The following is a 24819-nucleotide window of genomic DNA, read 5'->3' on the forward strand; positions in this document are numbered from 1 at the left end:
GACTGCATAGTGGAATCTACACACCTGAAACTGGATTGCCATTAAGTACATATAAGTGTTTGCAGGTCTCCTTTCAGGGTAGCTCAGGCAATAATAATTGTGGATTAAACTAAATTAGTCTGTACCTAGAGCACTTGAACAAATAAAATGCACCTAACGTTCAGCACAGTTATAGGCTCTCCTCACCAGCTCTTCTTTATAGTGTCTAATGAAGTAGGTTGTTATCTACATACAAGTATGCATTTTTGAATAAATTAGTTTCTAAGGCCCCTGCCACACATTACATATATTGCACAATTAACTGGTTAATTGCGCAATATATTCAGAGTGGCCACACACGCAAAGTAATTACCATGACATAAAAATGTTGATCCAGCTATAAAAAGAGTCAGCCAGCTACGTAGTTAGTACTTGAAAATGTGTGACAACTTTATCACTGGTTTCCATTCAGCTTTAGTTTGAACTTGTAGCAGGGCCTTAAGGTGCTACCCTTGCCTGCCTTCAGCTCTTCTTTGTAATGAAAGGTCTCAGGCATCAGAATTTGAAAACATGCTTTCTGGCATTTCTGAGACTAAAGACGTAGAGGACTAGGTACTGCCAGAAGGGAAAGCAAGATTTTTCATTATTTTAGAAAGGATAAATAATTTTCTCTGTCTTTCCTGTTGGTCTTGTCTGTTTTCCTCCCATCTCTCCTTTTTTTCTTTTCTCAGTCACCCTCTCTCTTCCTGGCTCTGAGAGACCATCCAACCTCTTCCTAGGCTTCTAAACAATAGCCTACTTAAAATGTTATTATGAATATGGTGTTAATACCACTGTTGCTTTCTGGGTTGGCTGCTAGGGCTACTTCAGGGCTTGATTACTGAAGAAGTCCTCCTGCCTTATTTGAGACCATTAAATTTCGCTAAACTTCCACATGCTTCTAGCCTCTGTGGGTCAGGGGAACCATAAAGACATTCCTTCTCCCCCCCACCCGCTCCTTCTTGATCTCTTGTCATTATCTGTCCCTTCACTTATCAGAATGAAGAAGTTCTCAATAGGCAAACATCCCAGGGGCCTTTTTAACCAAATCATTTTGAATTACAAGAGCAGTTGTAGTACAGTTAGTCTTTCTATTTATCTTGGCACTATTAGTAACTTTACACAGCTCCTCATTGTCCAGTTAACTAGTTTGTTTCTGGAGATAATGGGTCTTATCCTTTCCTGGAATATTTCTTGTGACTATATTAATTTCTTTCCTGCTGCTTCCTAGCTGGTTCTTTAGTTACTTTTATGCTATTAGGTTAAAGTCTTTCCAAGAAGAGGGAAGACTATTTGAAATGGTTCTGTTTTCCAGAATTCAGGCTCCACAAGTCTTTTTGCTTCTGTCTGTTTAATGATATCCTACTAAAGTAAGAGTTATCACCCTTCATAGTATCCTTCCATTGTAAGGGTCTAGGAACAAAAGGCTATAGAGACTGAAATGCTCTTCTGCCATTAAAAGTAGTGCCTCCAGTTCAGGGAAAACATTTTTTTTAGGTTCCCTCCCTTTTTTGCTTATTCAAGAAAAAGTGAGAATTGACTATTTTGGTGGAAGCTTCTGTTTATAGAAAATATTTCTTTGTAAGAAAAGTTTTGACAGAGTATTTTATACCAGCTCTGGTTATAATTTGGTGGAAGGTGGCCTGTGAATGCTTAATATCAATTTTGGAAGAATGCAGTCAAGCCCCGTTGCTTGTGTTTATGTGATTGTTTCCTCCAATATTGTTTCAGTTGTAACTGTGCTAAATTAGCTTAATATAGAACTATACAATCAATACCAATGGTAGTCTTCCATTAATAAACAAGTATGTCCAGGCTAGTGATCACCAAAAGTCCTATGACTTTTTATTGATGTACCTAACTCCAAAACAGATCTACCATTACAAAATAAGCAAACAAGCAACAACAAACACAACTAATGGAAGAAAAATTAGGTTATAAAATAGATGGTCCTTAAGATTCTCAGATCTTTTATTTTTCATTAACTTGAAATTGTTTAAAAACTGCCATAACAGTACTTTAAAAAAGAAACATCACTTCTTTATTGATCAAGATTTTTTTGTTGAGGTACTACTCTTTGTTTGTGTTAATGTGATTGGTGGTGATGAAAGACAAAGAAGAGTATAAAGTAGAAGAGCCATATTAGCTTCTTAAGTATTAGCAGCATGCTAAGCACAGATAATTTGAAAAGATACAAAAGTGCAAAATTGACAGTAAAACACCTATAAAAAAACAAAACAAGAGAAAAGAATGAGAGAGTGTTTTAGATTTCTTTAAGGTTTAATTGTTTTGACCCCACAGCCATTCCTCTGGGAATTGTAGTTGTACGAGGAGATTGTGACTTGGAGACTTGTCGTATGTATATTGACCGTCTACAAGAGGTGAGTTGTGGCTCATTTTGATTTTTACTCATTGACTTACATCATACCTTTTTGAAGCTTAGATGATTACTAGCTACAAACACAGCATATAAGGAGTGTTTCATGTTGCCTACTGCTGAAGCAAAATCATCTTAAGGCCCTTAATCATTTTAAGGCCTTTAAGTTAAGGGTATCCAGCACTATCCAACATTTTTAGGGTAGAAAATGAAAAGGAGTGCTGGATCAATTTAAGCAACATAGAAAAAGCAATATAAAAAATCTGGTGTATGTGAATTGTGTTTATTGATACTGAAATTTGCTTAGGACAGCAGGACTTCATAGGAATCATTTAAAAAAAGTGTTGGTTTCTAATCCAAATAAATGATTAGCAAAACCTAGGTTGTTCATGTAAGGATAAATATCATGATGTTGGAATAGAATTGGTTATGCAGCAGAGATGATATAATATTAGCATCCAAGTTGCTCTGTCAACAGCATCTGGGATAAACCTGCGACAATTCCAAATATGAACTAGATGTTTCCAGAAGGTTGAGCTGACTCTGAGTGAATATTTGGGCAGTTAAAGAAGTGCTTTATTTCCTCTCTTGACAAATTGTCTCCTAAGAATTTAGGAGGCATGACAGTCTGGAGGATAGAGCATCCAAAGTTCCAGTGAGCAGTGCTTATAATAATATAAACTGCCCGAACACTGTGGAACTAGTTGGCAGTGGGGTATGGGGGAGACGCTGGGTAAAGAGAAGCCTGGTCAGGTGGGAAGTAAAAGCAGCACAGCCCTAGATCTGTAGAGAGTGGCTGGGTTTTCCCAACCCGGGGGCTGTGCAATGGCTACAGGTGTTCTTTATGTCGGGTTAATCCCATTGCCAGTCTAAAGTTAGTTCTCATCTGACAAGAACTACCTTCATGTCAGGTGTGTCATTTTTTGGACAACTTAAGCTCTGTGAAAACTTGGCAGACAAGGTTCTTTGGGTAAATCTGATATCTCTTATTAGACCAACTCAAATAGTCTAATATGCAGACCCCCAGCCCACAGCTAGAGTCCTGACCCCCCACCCCCTGGCCCCGGGCTCACAGGCTCCTGCAGCAGCCTCAGGGCTTTTGGGGGCTCATGGAAGAGCCTCCCATGCAGCGTGGGGCAGTGGCACCATATTAACACAGTAGTATTGCTGTCTGGGTAGGCCTCACAAGGAGATATAGGTGGCCTTGTGTCCTCTTATTCCTGTCCATGATGGTATTAGTGCAAGTGACATCTGCTTTTTGGTAGGTCATGCTTTCAGCCTAGGCCATTTGACAGATTCCTATTAAAATAAAAGAGCCTCCAAAAATGTGTTAGTCTCTGTATCTTTTTTGAGATTATGTTGTTTTAAACCTGGGAGAATTTGCTGTGAATAATTTGTAACTTCCTTTCTTCAGTACTGAAAAGCATTTGCAAACGATTATTGGCTAATAATTTTTAGGTTTTAATTTGTTTACATGTAGTTCTTGACTATTCTCAATTCAGACTGGTTTGGGTCATGTGTGTTATGGTCCCCTTTTGGGGTAAAGATATGATAGTTCATATAATTTCTTATAATCACATTTCTGGGCTAGGTGTTTCTAAATGAAAATGTGCTTTCCAGTGTTCTTCAGTACTCAATTAATATTTTCTGAATAAATGAGTGCTGGTGCCAATACATTTTTTTTGCTAGAATACTGGTCAGAAGTGAGCACAGAAGGAATGCAAATATAATCACAACTTATACTTAAAATGCAAATTAGTGTTAGTAAAATTGTGTGTGGTATCTACTCAGTTCTTAATTAGTATAAGCTTCTTTTATGACCTAATTGTCATTGCCATTTCTTTTATTCTCCTATTAGGACCTACAGTCAGTAACTTCTACTACGCAGAGAGTTCATTACCAGGTAAAATATGGATAAGACTTCTCCATCTCATCTACTTCCCACTTTTCATTTGTATAGAGGGAGACTCAGCAGGAGGCTGAATCATATTTGCATATGTTTTCTGCATTTGAAACTAAACAGTAGACAAAGGGTGGATCTTATGTTAGCTTTACCAATCTTTCTAAGCTTTGAGTGTTCCTTCTTCTCTCATTAGGGCAGTCCCATAGGATTGCCTATGGAACCTTCTTCAAATTATTTTGATATCACATGGCAGCGTGATGTAAATAGTATTTATAGCATCACTGCACTTTGTCTCAATGGGTGCAGACAGAAGTACAGCTCCATGCTGTAAATGAGAACGCTTTGTAAGAAGTGTTCACTGTTGATTCCAAGGAGGAGGGGAATCTAACTGTGGGCTGGGAGTCTGCAGTCGGTTTCTCTTAGCAACGCTTCCTCCTCTCTCCCAGCCAGTTCCTGTTTCAGAATGGGGGAAAGGGAGCATAGGGAGTTCATTCAAGAGGTTTCCCAGCCAGCACTGGAGGGTAGGGTGGGTGACTTGAAGCCTCCCCCCCACGCCCCCACCTCAGGGCGCTCCAATACACCCATCTGGCTGGGACTGAAAAAACCCCAGACTGAACTCCCTCTGCTTCCCTTTTCCCCCTCCCATTGTGAAAACAGCAACAGGCTGGGAGACAGACAGATGCAAGTTATAGAAGATGCTCTGTTTTGAAAAGTCTTCATCTGACCCCTCATCTGAGGGTTCAGATTTGCATCTGATTGGCCATTTTTGAAGCAGCTGTGCACTTGTTTGGTTATGGCTATAGACCACTTCCTGTGGTCAGATCGGGCAAAAATTGTCACTTCTGTCTGAACCCAAAGTAGTTTAAAGAGTTTGTTCTATGGTATACATGGCAAAAAACTGAATATATACTTTCACTTTTTTCTGAGAAATGGAATAATACAACATATTTTGGAATTGGGGATCTGAAACAATGCAATCTATTAGTTACAAAGAGAGCCTCCAGCAACCATGGAATGCAGATTAGAATAAGTACGTAAACCATCTTTAAATTAACATCTGGGGATGCAGGTTTTTTTAGGTGGATTGTTTATACTGGGTGAACAAATGTCTTTTGCATATACAACTAAACACCAAGAGACCTACTTCTCAATTGCATTCACAGTTTAGATGTCCAGGTTTGAAAATTAGGTCTGCAGTATGCATTTCTTAACTATATTACCTTGTTCATGGCCCAGGATATTTGATTTGTTATTTCATTAGGAAATTAGGAAATGCTCATATTGGTATCCATAGTATTACTTTGAAATTTGACGCAGGGTTCTTGATAGAAAATGCCTCTAGATTACTCATTTGCCATTAACTTTATTGACTCCTAAATTAGTCATTGGCAATGGAGACTGGTATAGTTGCAATCTCACACACACACACACACACACACACACACACACACACACACACACACACACACACTTTTGACAATATTTAAGCAATATGTATGTTGTTTTTCCTTTTCCCTTTCCACTTTCAACAACCTGCTGTTGACATTTGTATCAGTTGTCCTCCAGGCTTTGTGGCAATATTAGTGCTTAGTGAATTGGCCAATAAAATAAGGAGTTTTAATTCACCTTTATTATAAAACAGGAAAGAAAAAATATGCTTACGCAACATACAAGGAAATGATACTGCTAGCATCATATTCATTTGGCTTTGACTGTTGCCAACCGACCAGGTGCCATTTACAACTGAATTAAATGACGTGGGGCAGTCTCTGTTGTAAGGTTAGAGCCATGGTACACCACACCTATAGCACAGTGCTAACTGCTCTGCTCCTGCACCCCTATTATAAAAAAAAAAAAAGAAAGTACTTATCCAGAATAAACCAAAATGGCTGCTTCACACAAAGGTAACTGATGGAGATAAAATGCTGTACTATGTGGATATGGATGTGGAAAGGCAAAATAGAGGAATAAAGTGTGAAATATCAGCAACCATTCCCACCCCCAGTTCTTTCCCCTGTAGTTTGCAGTTTATAAATGAATTGCTTAACTGTCTTGGTGAGTACAAGTCAGCATGACACTTCTAACACTCTATCAATACTTTATGATATTTTATTTTGAATGCACTACCTCTGCATTTTGTTTTCTCTATTTGTTTACTTACAGTATCTTCAAATGATTATATACTCTCTATGAGTTCTTGTACAAATTCTCTTGTTTGGTTAATTTGTGGGGGTTGGAGGGTGTTACATATTTTGTTGACAACCCAGTATAAATTATGGAAAGGAAGAGAAACCAGAACAGTAGCAAGAGTGAAGTGCTTCATTTGATAGAATCATCTTCAGATCACACTAATAAGATGTCGGAGGTACTTTTGGATCCTATAAACAGTTGTATTCCTCTCCTGGGTTTTCTGTACTGTCTGAAACAGGGAGAGTCAGCAGGCATGATATCAATGAGACAAGCTTCAAATTTAAAAAATGATGCTAGATTTCTTTTTTCTTTTTTGTAGTGTTTTCTCCTCAAACGTGACTACTGCACATCAATTCATTTTCATGTGAATAATACCTGTCCAGTCTGGTTTAGTTACTGACTTGGTCTGTGTTCAGTGAAGTCATGGAGGAAGCCCATATAATTTATACTTTGAGTTTGTGCTTAGCCATGTTGTTTCTTCCATTGCATCTTCTGGCAGGTCCTTTCCCCATGTCTGCTGTCATTCCTCCTTCCTCTGATATAGCCATAGCCTAGGAAACTTTCTTCTTTTCCTCTTCTGCTTCTTTTATCACATCTGCTGCTTTTATCACAAATTGCAGGATATATAATGTAAATAATTGTATGTTTGCATAAGCACACACATGTGCACAGTCATTCACTCACACACACACACACACACACGTGCGCGCTTCTGTAGGCTATAGTTTTCCCTCAACCAGTTCTTGACTCACCCACAGCACACACACATATAGATAAGACCTATCAACTAAGCAAGGTCTTACTCCTGTCTGTGGAAATGGAAATACATTTTGACTCTCATTTCCAGTTTTAAACATTTGGGAGGAACTAAAAAAGATGAAGGCTGATGCAGTCCTGATAGGGAGGGGACCTTACATTCCAGGGAATTTGCCTAGTTCTGTACATTTCAAACCTGATTCTTTGACCACTAAATGAGCCCATTAACCATAACATAAGCAGACTGTGCTGTGGGATTTTCCACTGTCCTATTCCTTATGTCTCTTCAAGGACTTAAACATAATGTTGCAAGCAGACACAGGGCAGTGGATGCAAGGAAGCAACTCTGTAGTACCCAGAGACAAATGAAGGAAAGGACAGGTAAACCCTAGCAATAAATGACTGTAGGCTTTATAGCTCAATCAAAGTATGTGTAAGTTTGGAAATGGAGAGGTAATTTTATTTTGTGGGGTGGAGGATTGGTAGTGACTTTATGTCAGAAAACAAGCTAAAACTGCACAGCTAAAACTGCACAGCCAACTCAGATAAGGGACCCTAGCAAACCGCCAAGTCTCCAAGTATGCTGAGGCATTGCATAAGGTGTCTGGAGCAGCCTTTGCTATTCCATTCTGTATGGTCAGGAAGGGAAACCAATGATAGATGGCTAGAAACAAGCCCAGAGGCAGAGTTAATAAGATGAATCTTGCAAAACCCGGCATGATACCAAGGAAGTTGCTAACAACTTGCAGCAGCCTCATCTAGGCTGATACGTATCCACCTGGCTGGGAAATGAGATATGCAGTCCATCAAAACACTAAATAATAATCATAGTAACAGATGATAGCAAAACTAGACAGTGCAGGTATTCTGCTGACTAGGAATACCAGGGAAGCCAAGAATAGGCATGCATGTATGCTGGTATAATCTCATTTGATCCCAGATCATTGTGAAGATATCTGATATCATTAGATAAGTGGATGAGCAACACATTAATACATGTTAACATACGGATCCAGAACACAGGTTCTGATCAATTGAAATTTTCATTTACTTGGTGTCTGGTTAAAATTACAACCTCATTAGTTCTAAAGAAACCAACCAAAAAATTCTTGAGAATGCCAAATCTCCCACCTCTGCAACCCAGTGCAACAAAGAGCTGAAATGTAATTTGTGCCCTGGATTCTCTTCTTTCTCTCTAGTTTTCTGTATCTTGCCCACACCTGGATTAGATATTTGTAATGTGTCGTCTGAATTTAAAATCTGTAATCCTATAAAATCCCTCTGGAGATCTGCCTTTTTTCAGTTCACCCTGGTGATGGCTTTTTAAGGGGAAAATAATAATAAAAAAACAGGTCTGGAAGTGACTTGGTGTCATTATCTCATCCAACCCCCTGTTAGGCTAGAGACAGACATTCAAAAAGTCTGAGCCTGAATTGATTCAATCTTTGCAGGTTAGTCTAACCTAGTTAGGCTAAACCAGTTTGTAATTGCATAGACATCCCAGAAATGCAGGCACTTGTCTGCAGTAGCTCAGGGTAGAAGCCATTGGGCGCTAGAGCAGCCCTCCCTTCCCTTTCACTCAGCTGAGCTGAGGGGGCATGGCCAGGCTCCAGCAGGACACTAGCATGTGGTCTGCTAGCTAATACACAGACACCTCTCTGCAAGCAGAGGGGAGGGGGGAATTCCTGCTTAGCAGGGAGTGGTAAGGGGGTGTGAGGGGAGCAGCCGTCAGTCTCTGCCAGAGCTGCAGCCAGGGAGCAGAGGGGAGGGGCCAGCCCTGCTGTGGAGCAGTGAGTCCCACCCAGCCGACAGAGCATGTCGGGATGCTGGGAGTGTGTGGTTTAGCTTAAACCAGCAAGGGGTTTGGGACAGACATTGCATAAGCCGGTTTGACCCAAATGAGTTAAGTCTGATACTACATTCAACGAGGTTTATCTCAAACCACTTTCAGCCATTTTCAAACTGGTTTATGTGTATTGAACATCGGTTCTGTTATAGGTTTAAACCAGTTTCTGATCACTTAAACCAGTTTATGTGTAATATCTGTCCCTAGCCTTAAAGACAGGAATTTCCCAAGCAAATAATTGTTTAATATGCACTTAAAAACTTCCAGTGATGGAGATTCCACAACCTTTCTACCCTTGCCTCACAAAGAAGAACTTGAACACCCCCAGACCCAATTAAACAAAAATGCTAGTTACATACAAAGCAATGGTCTCTCAAAAGATCTTCCTTTCCCGTTATTGTTGTAATCATCTTTAACCTCTACAACCTGGCACATCCCCACCATAGTCTGTTATCCATTTGCATTGCATATTCTAAATTGTGGTCATATCCTGTCCTTTGCTGCTCAGGAAGTAAACTAGGAAACAATTTGGCCATGAATCTACAGAATTCTGGATATTTACTTGTGGGCGATCCCACTGTGTTCTCTTCTCTGTTGGTAAATTGTTCAATCTAGGTGTCCCATTAGCAGGAGCAGGAAGATGGCTAATGATCTAATGGCAGGGCAACATACTGCCATAGAGTGGATTAGAGTTTAAATTTTAACATCCTTTCTGCACTGTATAGAGCAGGGATGAGGAACCTCCGGACTGCTGGTCCGCTGGAGACTCCATTCCCAGCCGGCCCTGCCTGCATGGCTCCGGGACAGCTGCCCCTGCCCACTTGGCTCCGGGACAGCTGCCCCTGCCTGCATGGCTCTGGGCCAGCTCTGCTCTGCTGCGTGCGCTGCTGGCCTGGCTGAGGCTTGGATGTCCATGGAGACCAGCACAAGCCATGGAGGCAGTGGCGGCTGGGAAATGGAGTCCACTGCTGACTGGATCCAGCCCGTGGGCTGGACATTCCTTATCCCTGGTATAGAGCAAGCAAGACTGACAGCCCTTCAGGGAGACTTTTTTCAGGCAGGGATTGGGAGGCTGGTATTTCTCTGTCGTAGTTTTCCTTTGACCTGTTGTAAAAATGCAGTGGTTTTCAAACTTGCTGAAGCCAAAGAACAAACAACTTTCATAAAACTTCTGCCAGTGAGCTGCTACCTCTGGCACCACAGCCCGTGAGAGCTGATAAGTAGCCAGGCAACCTGGCCCAGCAGTGGTGGCACAGCAACTCCCAGCCCGTGCAGCCATTACCTCCCAGTCTCTTTGCAGAGCCCCTGATGACCTATAGAGGAACCCCAGGGTTCCATGGAGCACAGCTGGAAAACCAAGACCACTGTTACAGTACCTTGGCTGGCTCCTAAAGAGTGTCCCTTTCAGACAGGAAGTTGATCGTATCCATGAATGCAAGGCTATTTTTTGTGCATATGTCAGTGGCTCCTGCAATATGTTGATGTTTTCCAAAGTGGCAGAAACTGTCTCTACTCTAATGAGCATACAATCTAAGAAAATTAAGATTCCTGAAGGGAAGGTGACATGAAAACAACGTGCCAGCTCGGTGATCAGGATACATTACTTACTTACTATTTACATATTTGTTCTGAGTATGTGTCTTTAGACATCTTCTTTCCATTACAATATTCACCATGCTACATCTCCATAAATGAGGAATTCTTGTGTGAAATAATGGGCAACTGAGTCAGCTATCTGGGGCTTTGGAGGCTGCTGAGCCAAAAGGAGGAGATGGCAGAGAATGTGTGGGGATTGGTAGTATCACATTTACTATGGCAGCTTATGCTGATGGGTCATGATCCCAGGGAACAGATCTGGTTGGATAAGATTAGTTAAGTTTTACTTTTCAACCAAAGTCAGGATTGTAAATAATCCAGTTTTATACCAAGGAAAGTTTTTAAAAACATTATTTCCCTTCCTCACCCAGGATCAGGAAAGTTCCTTCACAAGAGTAATTTCTGTTCAGAAGCTCTCTCCTAGATGGTGCTTCCTAGATGGTAAGATTTGCTATGCATATGCATTTCATTCACATACAAGAGCCTGTTTTTGCCATTTTACCTTAGGTCTGCCACATCTTCCAGAGAGTAGGATTAGCAGCTAAAATGTACAGTCTCATTTCAGAAAGAAGTGCCAGATTATGGGCACTATGGTTTTTGTCTTAACATGAATAAATTCTCTCCTTAATGATAATTCCTCTTTTGTTTTCTTTCCTAAATGAAATTGCAACCAAAGGTGGGTCTGAGTTTTTGGATTTGTTTGTTTTGATTTGGTTTTCATCTTTTTCAACTGTGCTACTGCATAAAAAATCCAATCATGAAGCTAGTTACTGGGCGCTTCTACATGAGATGCATACTGCACATTAACCTAATAACACTGCGCAGTAGTATAGTGGTTATTAACCGTGCTAATAGCCTAGTGCACAGTATTATTAGGCTAAAATGCAGTAAATGACACTAAAAAACTGCTGGCTCTACTGTTCAGTAACTCTAGTTACTGTGCATTCAGTTAGTACTTCTTATTAGAGGTACTAAACTAAATGCACAGTAACTAAGGCGCATTAATGAACATGTAGACATGCCCACTCAGTAATATAATGGTCCAAACTGTGTACAGGGGTTAAACAGACATCACATTGAGTGAAAAACAACTGCAAAATGCTTCCAGTTATAGTGATTTAAGTTGCTAAACAACTAGGCAAGTGATTAAACTATTTACATGGTGATTTTCCCTTCTTGTTCTCCTCGTGTTGTGAATAGATTGTAATTTTCTTGAATTTATTATTAATTTAAGAACTATTAATGATTAGGCAGTGATTTGAACTACAGTTGCTTCACAGGCACTTTGTTGTGAGTATTAGATACTCAGATTTTGAGCTGATTTGAATGGGCATGTAAATCATATGATAGCTCTTTGGTCTGGTTAGAATGGAACTCTATGTATCAGGTTTGTGGTGTGGCTGCCACTTAATCTGAAATTTTTCTACCATGCTTTTATGTTATATACTTATAATTTACTGTTTCTATGAACATTCCTGGCAATAATATAATTTCTAGACCATTAGTGGAAAACAGTTATGGCAGGGTGAAGGACAGGGGGAATATGAGTTTTTTGTCAGAACGAACATGTGTTTAGCAGGATTTGTCAGGCACTACTAACCACAGAGGTAAGGGTTACCTACCTCCTTTGTAAAATGCTTTGAGGTATACTGATGAAAATTGCTGTATAAGACTTGGACACTATTAATAAACTTGACAATGGCCCTCAGATTTATTCCTCTGTAATTATGATGTATATTTGTGTTTGAATTTTAATGCCATGGTTGGTTAAACTCTGCCTTTGCAATGTCTGTCTATGAATACAGGAGCACGTACATGATGAACCAAATTCAGTCCTTGTACAAGCTGACCTGACTCCAGTGAGGCCAAGGTTGTCTAACACTAGGGCTGGCCAAACCTTAGTTTACCTTGTGCATTCTGTTCTGCTCAGTCCCTCTTTTTTTAACCCAGCTCAGTATTTTTCCTTTTCTTGCAGCAACTTCTGCTGATCGTTTTTACCGCATTGACAGATCTCAGGTAATTCTCCCTCCAGTCACTGTTTCTATAGATGTTTTTTTAAGTTATGCCACATTTGTTCCTGTATATCCTAAAGTTTTACCAATACCTTGCAGAAAACTGAAAAATATTCTGGGCCACCTTCTTAGACTGAGACAGCTCCACTGAAAATTTATTCCAGCTGATGTTCTATCCTTCTATCTACAAATAAGCTGATATATAAATCAGTTTTACACGTTCCTCTTTCTTATCCTCTATTAATAAGGACATCTGCATGAAAGCAGAATCTTTAAGAGTTTATCTCTCCTGCTGTTCATAACTCACCTGAAATCCTAATCCTCGGCCTATGACATTGGATGTCTGTGGAAATTATATGAAGTTACAAATTGCAAATTGTGGTTACAGCTGTTTAAAATGCTCACAAGAAAACCAGAAACGATATATAACTCCAGTAGTTTAAGGCTTTGGGACAGATAATCATATAATATTTATTGAAAGGCTCATTTAGAATTGTACCTCATGCATTTGATTTTGGATTTAGTTTTTAATCACAATAGGCTACTTGATGGTTTTGTACCGACATGCAAAATGTGACTGTAATATGCCAGCCATCTTCATCTTTGTCCCTTTCTGGACCATGTAAAATAGACCAGGGCTGTCCAGCTGGTAGCTTGTGGGCCACATGTGATCCAAGAGGGGTTAAACTGGAGCTCCCATGCAGTTGCCATTTTCCTTGCAGTTCTTGTTGCAACGGCACGTAGGGCTCCAGGCTCCACTTCTCTCCCTCCAGCTTTTGCTGTTTACCCATGCCCCAAGGATCAGGGTGGTGCAGCCCACAGCCAGGTAGCTGAAATGAGGGCTGCTTGCATGTGCAGTGCTGTGGTGGGGAGGAGCAGCTTCCTGGGGGACCATGGACACCTAAAATAGACCTATCAGCCTGTTCCTGTCTCCCCAATCCAAGGGAGCTATTGTCAAGTCTAGGCAGTTAAAACTGTTGCTTCCAGATGCTGAGATCTTGGTTCAATTCCCTACACATTTCCTGAAAGGGATGTCTGTACACAAGACACTGTTTTGACACAAAAGCAGGTGTTAGCACTGATGAGGTGCTACTTTAGTCTTTGGGGAATTTAAAATTCATCCTCATAGTCAAGGTGAGGAAAATGAGCCCAAACATATCAAAGCAAATAAAGTGTTGGCTCGACCCCCTAGGAATATGGTACTGCTGAGTTCTTTGCACAGCTGGGATTATTATCTGTAAAGCTGATGATTTTCCCCACTATGTCCTTGATCCCCCTATGTCCCTGTCTCCATGGGATGGAAGGTCAGGATTCATGATGGTTCACCAAGACAGGACTACAGGTGGACTCCCTCACCCCTTACCTTGGTAATCCTAGAAAGGGAAAGGGTAACAAAATATCTGAGCCTTCCTCTGTCTCTCAGGGGAGCTGCAAGAAAAGGCAGAAGGGAGGGCATGAGCTAAAAGTAGGGCATGGAGAAGAAGAGGAGAGATTATGGAAATGTAAAACAGCAGCAGCAACAACAGCACCAGGCTCTGAAATACTCTCCTGTACTAAGGTCATTTCTAGCCTGCAGGTGTGGGCTGTGGATCTGATCCTTGACAGCAGTGATTCACCCACAAATGTAAGCCTTAGCTGTCTTTGTGGATATTTCAGTTATTCTCTGGGAGACGTCACTCAGCTGTTGGCAAAACATTAAATAAAGACCAGTTGAGGCACTAAAGAGAGGTGTAACTGGCCTTTTAAGCATTGTTATAGACTTGATACTTGCAGCTCACTTAAGACAAAATCCTGGCCCTGGGGAAGTGAATCTGATATTTGCTATTGACTGTTTGTTAGGATTTCACTCACTTCCAATGTGAGGTGAGGTTATACCCACACACCCTCATCCACTCACCCACACATGCATACCCCAGGAGACTGAAGTGGGTAACCTGCAGGACAGGGCAACTTTTGCTTAGCTTTCTGCCAGCATGGCTTCTTGACAGAGGGATGACAATGATGACTTATTATTCATGGTTTATTCCGTTCTAACAGGAACATTTGCACTTTGTGACGGAAATTTCGCAGGACGAGATTTTTATCCTGGACCCTGAGCTGGTGGTGTCGCAGCAGGTGGGGACACCTCCAGGAATGCATGATCTGGTAGTGGAACAGGCCTCTGGGTGAGCACTTCCTTTCCCGTGTTGGGTTTTGGTCTTTTGCAGCTTTCCCAGGGTGGCTTTTCCATTCTTATGCTCAGGATAGGTTGGGGAAAGACAGTTATTAAATAAGGACCTGGGTAAACAGATATAATGCTAAAAAAAAGAGCTCTTTCTCTAAGGCATAGGTTCACATACTGTTTCCTGCAGTCCTGAAGTGGCCTGCAGACCCCAGGCATGATAAAGGGTGTCTATTTTCTTTTTTCCAATGGCTGGATCAAAAACTCCCGGGCTAATCCCCCTCACTGCATAAGCAAAAAAAGTGCTAAGAATGAATGGATGTACTTGATTGTGAAAGGTGATCTCTGAGGAGAGAATTGTTTTTTGCTTTCTCCTTGTTTTCTTAGAATATCAGATCGGTGGAACCCAGCAGTTCGAAAGCGGATGCTGAGTGACAGTGGCCTGGGCAAGATTTCCCCGCACTACGAGGTACCTGAAAAACAAAAGGACGCCAGCCAGACACACATGCTGCAGTAAGAGCCCTCTGCGTTTCTCTGCTTGATGCTGCGCTGTCACTGCCACCACTGGCATTTTTAGCAACTCTAAAATGTGATAGGTTACATTGATACGATAAAATAAATGGATTCCCTCAATTTCTCTCTCTCTCTCCTTCTGCTCCCTTCTGCTTCATCCTCCTCCATCTGTTATTTTCCTTTCTTTCCCAGATTTCTTTCCTCTTTACTATTAAAATGATAGACTTAGATTTCTAAAGCAACTCATTTTTTTGTGTACCTCAAATTCTGGATGCCCAGCTGGAGGAAATTTGAAGTGAGCTGGTTTTCAGAAACAGCTACATATCAAGAACCTTGTTTTTTCTAGCACCGGCAAAATACATTTGACATGTAGCTCCTTAGCTGTCCCAAAGTATCTTCAGGCAGGCCTTGTTAAATTATTTTTTGCTCCCATAATGAAACATGTTCTTCTCTACCAACATCATGCCACTATGCTCAGGGATAACTTAATAATTTTGGGGAGAATTAATGAAATCATCCTTCAAGTTAAAACCCATACTTCATTGACTCATTTTATATAAATACATCATGTGGCTATATATGGGGAACTTTGATTCCTCACTTCTTGGTACACAAGTGGTGCTCAACTACCTGTTTCTTTCAAATGAGCTTTTCAAAGCCAACAAAAGAATTTAGCCACTTATCAGCCACTAAAACAGAAATGTGTAGTGTGTGGCTGAATTCAATTTAAAAAGTCATCTTTTTTGCTCTAGCTAGTGGCTTATATTGATGTGTGTCAGTCCTCTTTTATATTTCCTCTCAATTGATGCTCCCAGGGCCAGGGCTTTTATGGAGCCCAAAAGTCAGTTATGACTAGGAAGGGAACAACAAGATATAAAAGTCACGGCATGGGTTTTAGTTAATCCTCCCTTAAATCACTAATAACTATAAGTATAAATATGGAAAGGGATGGCTGGATGCCTGTTGGTTAGTACTTTGCCATATCTCATAGGAAGATTTTGGTTAAGTTCAGGGTCTTGATATTTTGCTCCTCTACATCTACCACTGTAACTGTGAATATTGAAGAGGAAGCCTGATCAGCTTAAGAGTGTCTGTAGTTTTCCTCTGACAAGGATGGAGGGCTTTGAAATTAGAACATGTGAAGCAGGAAGAAATAAAAATGATGGGTAGTAATCCCACGGGAGTGGAGTAAAGATGGTTAGATGTGGAAAAAGTCCTAGTTGCTGCGATGAATTATATTAATTAAATGTGAATGGAAATATTTACATGGGTGGAATCATGGAGTTTATCAAACATTAGTCCCTATAGATAAGGTTACCTGATCTGTTCAATTGTAAAGCTGCATTTTCAGTTGCTTATAACTTCCGTTGTTTGGATTGATATTTTTCCATGCCAGGCATCTGCCTCTTGCTTCCATTTTGTCTACTTATTTATTTGGAAAGTTTCAGCTAAAACAGTGTAGTTGTTTCTGAGAGTGAAATTAGGAGAAAATTGTCATTTTGTGCATGTTATTGCATTGATACGTTTGTTTCATTAAGAAACTCTAGGTGTCTCAATGTTTTGGAAGAAGTCTTTGGAGGCTTGAAATTTGCTAGAGGTCTCACCTGGGTCCCAGAGATGTGCTTCTTGTTGTCTCTGTCAATATCATCCTGAATTTGACCAAGTAATAACTTTCTGACAAATATCAGTAAATATGTACTTAGTTAAGACTTGTTGTTCTGGCAACAAATTTCTCCAAAGTTTTGTCTATATGGAGCACGTCCCAATACAGGGCTGCAGGGGCTGAGCAGGACTTTTCTACAATTATTGCTTCTTGTGACGCTGAGGAGCTTACAGTGCCAAGCATGGGGACTAAGAGAAGGGAGACTAATTTAGTAGGATTTCCTGTTATTGGCACTTATAGGTAGCAAGGAGGAGGGAAACAACCACAGTAGAATGAACAGCCAGTGTGTGGGGAGGGGTTGGAGTGGGTGTGGGAAGGATCATGGAGGTGGGCAGGCAGCAGAGGAACTGGGGGACAGGAGATAGTAGGTGTGATGTGTACAAATGCAGGGAATTCTGGAATATATACATGCAGATAGAAAGGGAGCAGGAAGTAGGCAACAGATGTGGAAACGAGAGAGCAAGAAGATGCCAATATACAGAGGCTCTGGATAGCAGCTGAAAAGTGGAGAAGAAGCCAGGATGGGAAGAATGAAATGGAACAGAAGGGAAGGGGAAGAAGGAACTGGGGGCATGGATAGGAGCAGGATGAGAAGAGTCTTTAACCACAAGAGTGCGCTCGACTGTAGAACCTGGAGTTACAGCTTCTTATGCGACTTTTTTCAGCATGCCACTCTTTCATTCAGATAGGCATGCTCTGGCATTAGTTCCTGTGGGAGAGAGGGCAAGACATTGAAAGCAACCTTTGCGAATGGCTGTCAGTGGCACATCTTTTTTTTCTGGATGGCCAAAAAGACACGTGCAGCCTGATTTCCAGAAGGACTGAGCACCCACAGTTGCAACATAGTGTTCTGCTTTCAACATATTAAATGCTGTAAAAGTATTAAATACTTTGCAAAATCTGGCCTAAAGTATCTCAAGTTATGCACATACAATTAAAGGATTCATTTTTGACAAATTTGGTCTTAATCTCCCCGTGTTTTAGCCCTGTTTATAAAGTGGAGATGATAATAAATACCACCTCACTTCACAGGAGCTCATGAAGATAAATTCATAAATGTTAGAGAAGCACTCAGGTACTGCCAAAAGAACATTGCACAGGAGGAACATTTCCTAGGAGGAAATCAATTTTATATTCAGTTCAGTGTTGTAATGATATACAAGAAATAAGACCTAGTGTATGATAAAACATTTAGTGTTTTATCATACACTAAATGTGAATGATAAAAAATAATAATGAAAGCTACCCATGTATTCACTGATGCAGGGGTCCTGTGGAAAAAAACAGCAGAGGCCATGTAATTAAAAACCACATTATAATGCATACACATGAGGGAGCCAAATCAAGCTTTTACAGACCATCTTAATTCCGGTGTTTGTTAGCTTTTATGTTCTTGACTTTTCATCCCTAATGTTATTTCAATCTAGTTTTATTTTTATAATATATTTACAAAACACCTTTTAGGTCTACCTTTTCTATAATATTCATATAAAACTCCTTTCTACTGTGGGCTCTGAAGGCAGCATACAAACTCTTACACAGGGTTCATTCATTCAGGTAACTTTTTTCCAAATATAACTTATGTGGAGGATTTTAGTAAGTCAGAATACAATAACACAAAGAAGAAAACTGATTAGATACAGGGGATACCTATTTATTTCAGTGTTCCAGCAGTAGACATGAGTGATCAGGGCTGTGGTTTAGACCTCATCTAAAATACAGCATGACACCTCCAGCTATAAACCTAATATCACACAAGGGCATGACTTTGGTCCTCACTCTGAGGGAGGAGAGCCATCAACTGAATCTCTGTTTCTGCAGTACTCTGGATTTTCCTTGGAGGTCATACCTTTTTCAAGCACTGACTTGGCCTGACCCATCTTAGATCATGACAGCGGATTAGATCACAGCTGGAAGGAGTATGGCTGCAGGCACCTCGGAGCATCTGTGGCATAAGTCTATGCTTCTCTTGAAAGTGGAGTCTTACTTTTTGAAAAGAGGGGGATAGTTGAAAAGACCAGCCATGCATGTAAACAAGGATACGCTTTAAATTACTCCAGTCAGGATAAAAGTAAAAGAAGAAGATACAGAGAGAGCAATTTGAAAATAATTACGTTGTTTGGAACTGATCCTACTTTTAAGCCTTTGAGGTAACAGGAAATTTGATTTCAGTGGTTCCCAGGCAGCGGTCTTTTGTGGGAGAAAATTAATTACTCTTTTGTTTTTAATTAAGTGAGCTTTCTATTAGTTATTTTTCAGGTGGCATCTGATTAATGATATTTCAAGTTCCTTGCCTTTCCCCCCACCCTTTCTGCTTGCCCCTTGAAATGGAAGAGCTGTGTGTCCCACACAGGGAGAGATAGGAAAGGCTGGTATCTAATCTTAGTGCAGTGACCAGGAACTGAACCATGTTTTAGTTTAATAGGAACATAGGACTGATGTGTAAAATGCATCCACAGCACCTGTGAAGAGATTTGGTTAGGAGAGAAGTGCTTGTACTAGCCCTACTTATACACGCTAGTCCAGTCCAGCAAAATATGTAATTAGGTGCTTCACTAAAAACATACAGGTAGTCTGACTAATGCAAACCCTTCTCATCTGGTCAAATGCAACTTGTTGGACAGACATGGAAAATCATGCACCAAACTGTGTCACTTTCTCCCTATCCTCTTAACTCCAATATCCTTAGGATTCATTCATTCACAGAGCTGGTTCTCAGGACATTCGTTCAAGTGTTCTGCTTTTCTTCATTCATGAAGATACTTTGGTAGCTTGCTGGGAGCAAGAGGAGGAAAGGGAAGAGGCACCATGCACCAAATTTTGCTCTGGGAAGGCAACCGAGCCAGGGTTGCCTGTGTGCTAGGCTTGCTGAGGGCTGTTTGATAGGTTTGTGTGCTTGGGTGTGTGCTCTGAGCAGCTGCTTGCTGATTGATTGCTCGCTGGGTGTGACAGAGGGCCCTAACAAAGTGGCCTACCCAGTCCAGGCCCAGGAGAGGTATATAAGGAGGCAGTCCAAGCAACCAGGGAAGCAGTGAAAAGGGAGAAGCTAATAAGACAGTTTGCAAGCAGCTCATTATTTAGTTTGCAGGTCAGTTTGCCACCCTCTCTCTGAAGGGGAGCCTGAAAGGCAAGATTCTTTGATATGTAATTAGGACTGACTAACTACATAGTTTTATTTTAGAAGCTGGAACTCAGCAGCTAGAGGAACACTTAAGCCCCTTGTTTAAGCAGAGTCCAGAGTGAGGGGGAGTTTGCTTGGAAACTCTTTCATGTTCCTTTACTGTAAGATTGCTAAGAGGAAAGACGTTGCAGGGAAAAGGGAACCCTTCAGATCAAGGAACAGCAAACAGGCCAGCTACACAGGAGTTTGCTAGGGAAGGTCTGCTTGGACAGAGAAGCATGAAGTGAGAGACAGAAGATTAGAAGACCCAGAGGCATGGCTGGAGGATGTTGCAATACCAGAGCTACTGCCACTTCTAGCTCTTCCTCTGCTTCCACTTGTGAGGTGTCTGTCCAGGCAGGACCCCACACTGCTGAGGATTCCACCCATGTCCTGGTTTGGTGATGTGCAGACTGCGGCTTGCAGATTCCTTCCCATGTCAGCCTGCAATGTGAGTGGTGCCTTCTGGTGGTGTCGCTTGGGAGATGGCGAGATTGCTACAGGAGGTGGTAGCAAGGCCCTGAAGCATCCTCCACTATGAGGGCTTCATTGATTACATGCTGGAGGAAACCTCTAGGACCATGGAGGAAGAACTGCCAGAGGTGGTGCTAGAAAAGGAAGAGGGCATAGACTCCCACAAAGGTGGAAGCTGAAAGCATGTATCTTCTGGCAACAAGAAGAAGTCACCATCCACACGTACAGTGGTTTGCCTGAAGAACAGATATGGAGTGCTAGCAACAGAGGAGGAGGAGCACATTCCACTGGTGGAAGAGGCCGGGCCAGGAATCCCCAAGGTAGGGAGGATCAAGATCACTGCCACAAAGAGGAAGCAAAAGATGGTGGTACAGGCAATGGTAGTTGGAGACTCCCTTCTGTGGGGGATGGAGGGATCCATCTACTAGCCTAACTTGTTGTCCCGGGAGGTCTGCTGCTTGCCTGGAACCTGGATCTGAGATGTCACGGAAGGATTACTGAGACTCATCCAGCCCTCTGACTACTATCCCACATTGCTCGTCCATGTGGGCATCAGTGATACTGTCAGGGGTGACCCTGACCAGATCAAGAGTAACTATAGGGCTCTGGGTGCAATGGTAAAGGAGATGGAGGCACAGGTCATTCTTCTCAATCCTTCCGGTGAGGGGGAAGGGCCCTGGCAGGAATGGATGCATCCTAAAGATCAATGCATGGCTGCACGGGTGGTGTTGCGCAGGGATTCAACTTCTTTGACCGTGGGATGCTGTTCCAAGCAAAAAGATTGCTGAGAAGAGTCTAGAACCACCTGACGAAGAAAGGGAAGAGCATCTTCGCAGACAGGCTTGCTAACCTAGTGAGGAGGGCTTTAAATTAGGTTTGCTGGGGGATGGATAACAAAGCCCTAAGGTAAGTGGGAAAGCAGGGGACCTGGAGGAAGCAGAAGCAGGAAGGGGCAATATCAGAGGCCTCATTTTTTCTGAGAAAGGGCAGTCAGCTAGTTACCTCAGGTGTCTGTACATGAATGCATGGAGCCTGGGAAACAAGCAGGAAGAACTGGAAATCCTTGCATAGGTGATGCATAGGGGCAAACATGGGGGGGCACGTGCCCCTCCTGAGATTGGCCCTCGCCAGCCGGGGAGTAGGGAATGCTGCTGGGGGACCAACCCCCTCCCCCCTCCCCCTGGTCGGTGATCGGTCGCTGGTAACCCCCTACAGTCAGGACACACCAGTTGCCCATGAGTCCTTGCACAGTCACAGAACTATGATGTGATTGGAATATCAGAGACTTGGTAGAGCTCGCATGATTGCAGCACTGTCATGGATGGGTATAAACTGTTCAGGAAGGCCAGGCAGGGGAGAAGAGGTGGAGGAGTTGTGCTGTATGTAAAAGAGCCATATGATCGCTCAAAGCTCCAGTATGAAACTGGAGATAAACCTGTTGAGGGTATCTGGGTTAAGATTAGAGGGGAGAGCACCAAGGGTGATGTTATGGTGGGTGGCTGCTATAGACCACCAGACCAGGAGGATGAGGTGAATGAGGCTTTCTTCAAACAACTAGCAGAAGTTTCCTGATCACAGGCCCTGGTTCTCATGGGGGACTTCCATCAACCTGACATCTGCTGGGAGGGCAATACAGCAGTGTGTAGACAATCTAGGATGTTTTTGAAGAGTAATGGAGACAACTTCCTGGTGCAAGTGTTGGAGAGACCAACTAGGGGCCATGTTCTTCTTGACCTGCTGCTAACAAACGGAAGAATTGGTGGGGGATGTAGAAGTGGATGGCAAGTTGGGCAGCAGTGACCATGAGATGATTGAATTCAGGATCTTGACAAAAGAAAGGATAGAGAGCAGCAAAGTATAGACACTGGACTTCAGAAAAGCAGACTTTGACTTCCTCAGGGAACTGATGGGCAGAATCTCCTTAGAGGCCAGTCTTGGGGGGCGGGAAAGGAGTCCAGGAGAGCTGGTTGTATTTTAAAGAAACTTTATTAAGGGCACAGGAACAAACCATTCCCATGTGCAGGAAGAACAGCAAATGTGGCAAGCAACCAGCCTGGCTTAGCAGAGAACCCTTCAGTGAACTTAAACACAAAAAGGAAGCTTACAAAAAGTTGAAGGTTGGACAGACAGCTAGGGAGGAGTATAAGAATATTGCTTGGGCATGCAGGGTTGAAGTCAGAAAAGCCAAAGCGCAATTGCAATTGCAGCCAGCAAGGGATGTGAAGGGTAACAAGAAGACTTTCTACAAATGTGTTAGCAACAAGAGGAAGGTCAAGGAAAATGTGGATCCATTACTGAATGGGGGAGGCAACAGCTAGTAACAGATGATGAGGAAAAGTCTGAAGTGCTCAGTGCCTTTTTTACCTTGGTCTTCACAGGCAAGATAAGTTCCCAGACTACTGTAGTAGTACAGTTTGGGGAGGAGGTCAGCAGCCCTCAGTGGTGAAAGAACAAGTCAAGGACTGTTTAGAAAAGCTGGACATGTATAAGTCCATGGGGCCAGATGCAATGCATCCAAAGCTGCTGAGGGAGTTGGCTGATGTGATTGCAGGGGCACTGGGGATTATCTTTGAAAACTTGTGGTGACCGAGAGAGGTCCTGGATGATTGGAAAAAGGCAGTTTAAGAAAGGGAAGAAAAAGGATCCTGGGAACTACAGACCAGTCAGCCTGACCTTAGTCCACAGAAAAACCAGGGAGCAGGTCCTCAAGGAATCTATTTCTAAGCACTTGGAGGATAAGAAGATGATTAGAAATAGTTAGCATGGATTCACCAAGGGCAAGTCATGCTTGACCAGCCTGATTGCCTTCTATGATGAGATGACTGGCTCTGTGGATGCGGGGAAAGCAGTGGACATATTATACTTTGACTTTAGCAAGGCTTTTGGTACCATCTCCCACAGCATTCTTGCAAGCAAGCTGAGGAAGTACAGGTTGGATGAATGGACTGTAAAGTGGGTGGGTTGTTGGGCTCAGTGGGTAGTAATCAATGGCTCAACGTCTAGCTGGCAGCTGGTATCAAGTGGAGTGCCCCCGGTGTTGGTCCTGGGGCAAGTTTTGTTCAATATCTTCACTAATGACATGGAAGATGGGATGTATTGCAGCCCTCAGCAAGTTTGCAGATGACACCAACCTGTTGGGTATAGTGGATACATTGGAGGGTGGGGATAAGATTCAGAGTGACCTAGACAAATTAGAGGACTGGGCCAAAAGAAATCTCATGAGGTTCAACAAGTGCAAGTACAAAGTCCTGCACTTAGGATGGAAGAATCCCATGCACTGCTACAGCCTGTGGACTGATTGGCTAAGCAGCAGCTCTGTAGAAAAGTACCTGGAGGTTACAGTGGACAATAAACTAGATGAGTCAGCAGTTTTAGCCAAGAAGGCTAACAGCATAGTGGGCTGCATTGGTAGGAGCGTTGCCAGTGGATCAAGGGAAGTAATTATTCCTCTCTATTCAGCACTGGAGAGGCCACATTTGGAGTACTGTGTCTAGTTTTGGGGCCCCCACTATAGAAAGTCGAAGGGAGTACTATGGACAAGTTGGAGGGAGTACAGCAGAGAGCACTGAAAATGGTTTGGGGGCTGGGGCACATGTGTTATGAGGAGAGGCTGAGGGAACTGGGTGCTTTTAGTTTGGAGAAGAGAAGACTAAGAGGGGATTTGATAGCAGCCTTTAACTACCTGAAGGGTGGTTCGAAAGAGAATGGAGCTAGACTGTTCTCAGTGGTGTCAGAACAAGGAGCAGTGGTTTTAAGTTGTAGCAAGGGAAGTTTAAGTTAGATATTAGGAAAAACTTTCCCACTAGGAGGGTGGTGAAGCGCTGGAACAGGTTACCTAGAGAATTGGTGGAATCTCCATCCTTGGAGCTCTTTGAGGCCCAGCTTAACTAAGCTCTGGCTGGAATGATCTTGTTGGGGATGGTCCTGCTTTGAGCATTGGGTTGGACTAGATGACCTTCTGAGGTCCCTTCCAACCCTAATTTTCTATGATTCTAAGATAATATGTGGAATGTGGAAGGGATACATTTGGTCTCTGGCAGTGGACCATAGTGAGGATCAGTGCTTCCTAGGAAGTCATAGTTTCATAGTAGCTAGGGTCAGGAGGGACCTGAACAGATAATTTAGCCTGACCCCCTGCCACAGGCAGGGA

At 42.3% G+C, this 24819-nt stretch overlaps 1 protein-coding gene across 2 annotated transcripts in view; it reads left to right on the forward strand.

The window, feature by feature from the left end:
- Positions 1 to 24819, forward strand: part of DGKI (diacylglycerol kinase iota) — a 251167-nt gene that overhangs the window by 166958 nt on the left and 59390 nt on the right. For both annotated transcript variants that reach the window (XM_025213468.1, XM_025213469.1), the window contains exons 22-27: positions 2320 to 2399; positions 4254 to 4298; positions 11058 to 11127; positions 12662 to 12702; positions 14736 to 14863; positions 15247 to 15372. In XM_025213468.1, coding sequence (XP_025069253.1) covers positions 2320 to 2399; positions 4254 to 4298; positions 11058 to 11127; positions 12662 to 12702; positions 14736 to 14863; positions 15247 to 15372 — 490 coding nt within the window. The remainder of the gene's footprint in view (positions 1 to 2319; positions 2400 to 4253; positions 4299 to 11057; positions 11128 to 12661; positions 12703 to 14735; positions 14864 to 15246; positions 15373 to 24819) is intronic.

The sequence above is a fragment of the Alligator sinensis genome, unplaced genomic scaffold (assembly GCF_000455745.1).
Source record: "Alligator sinensis unplaced genomic scaffold, ASM45574v1 scaffold585_1, whole genome shotgun sequence".
Taxonomy (NCBI): Eukaryota; Metazoa; Chordata; order Crocodylia; family Alligatoridae; genus Alligator; species Alligator sinensis.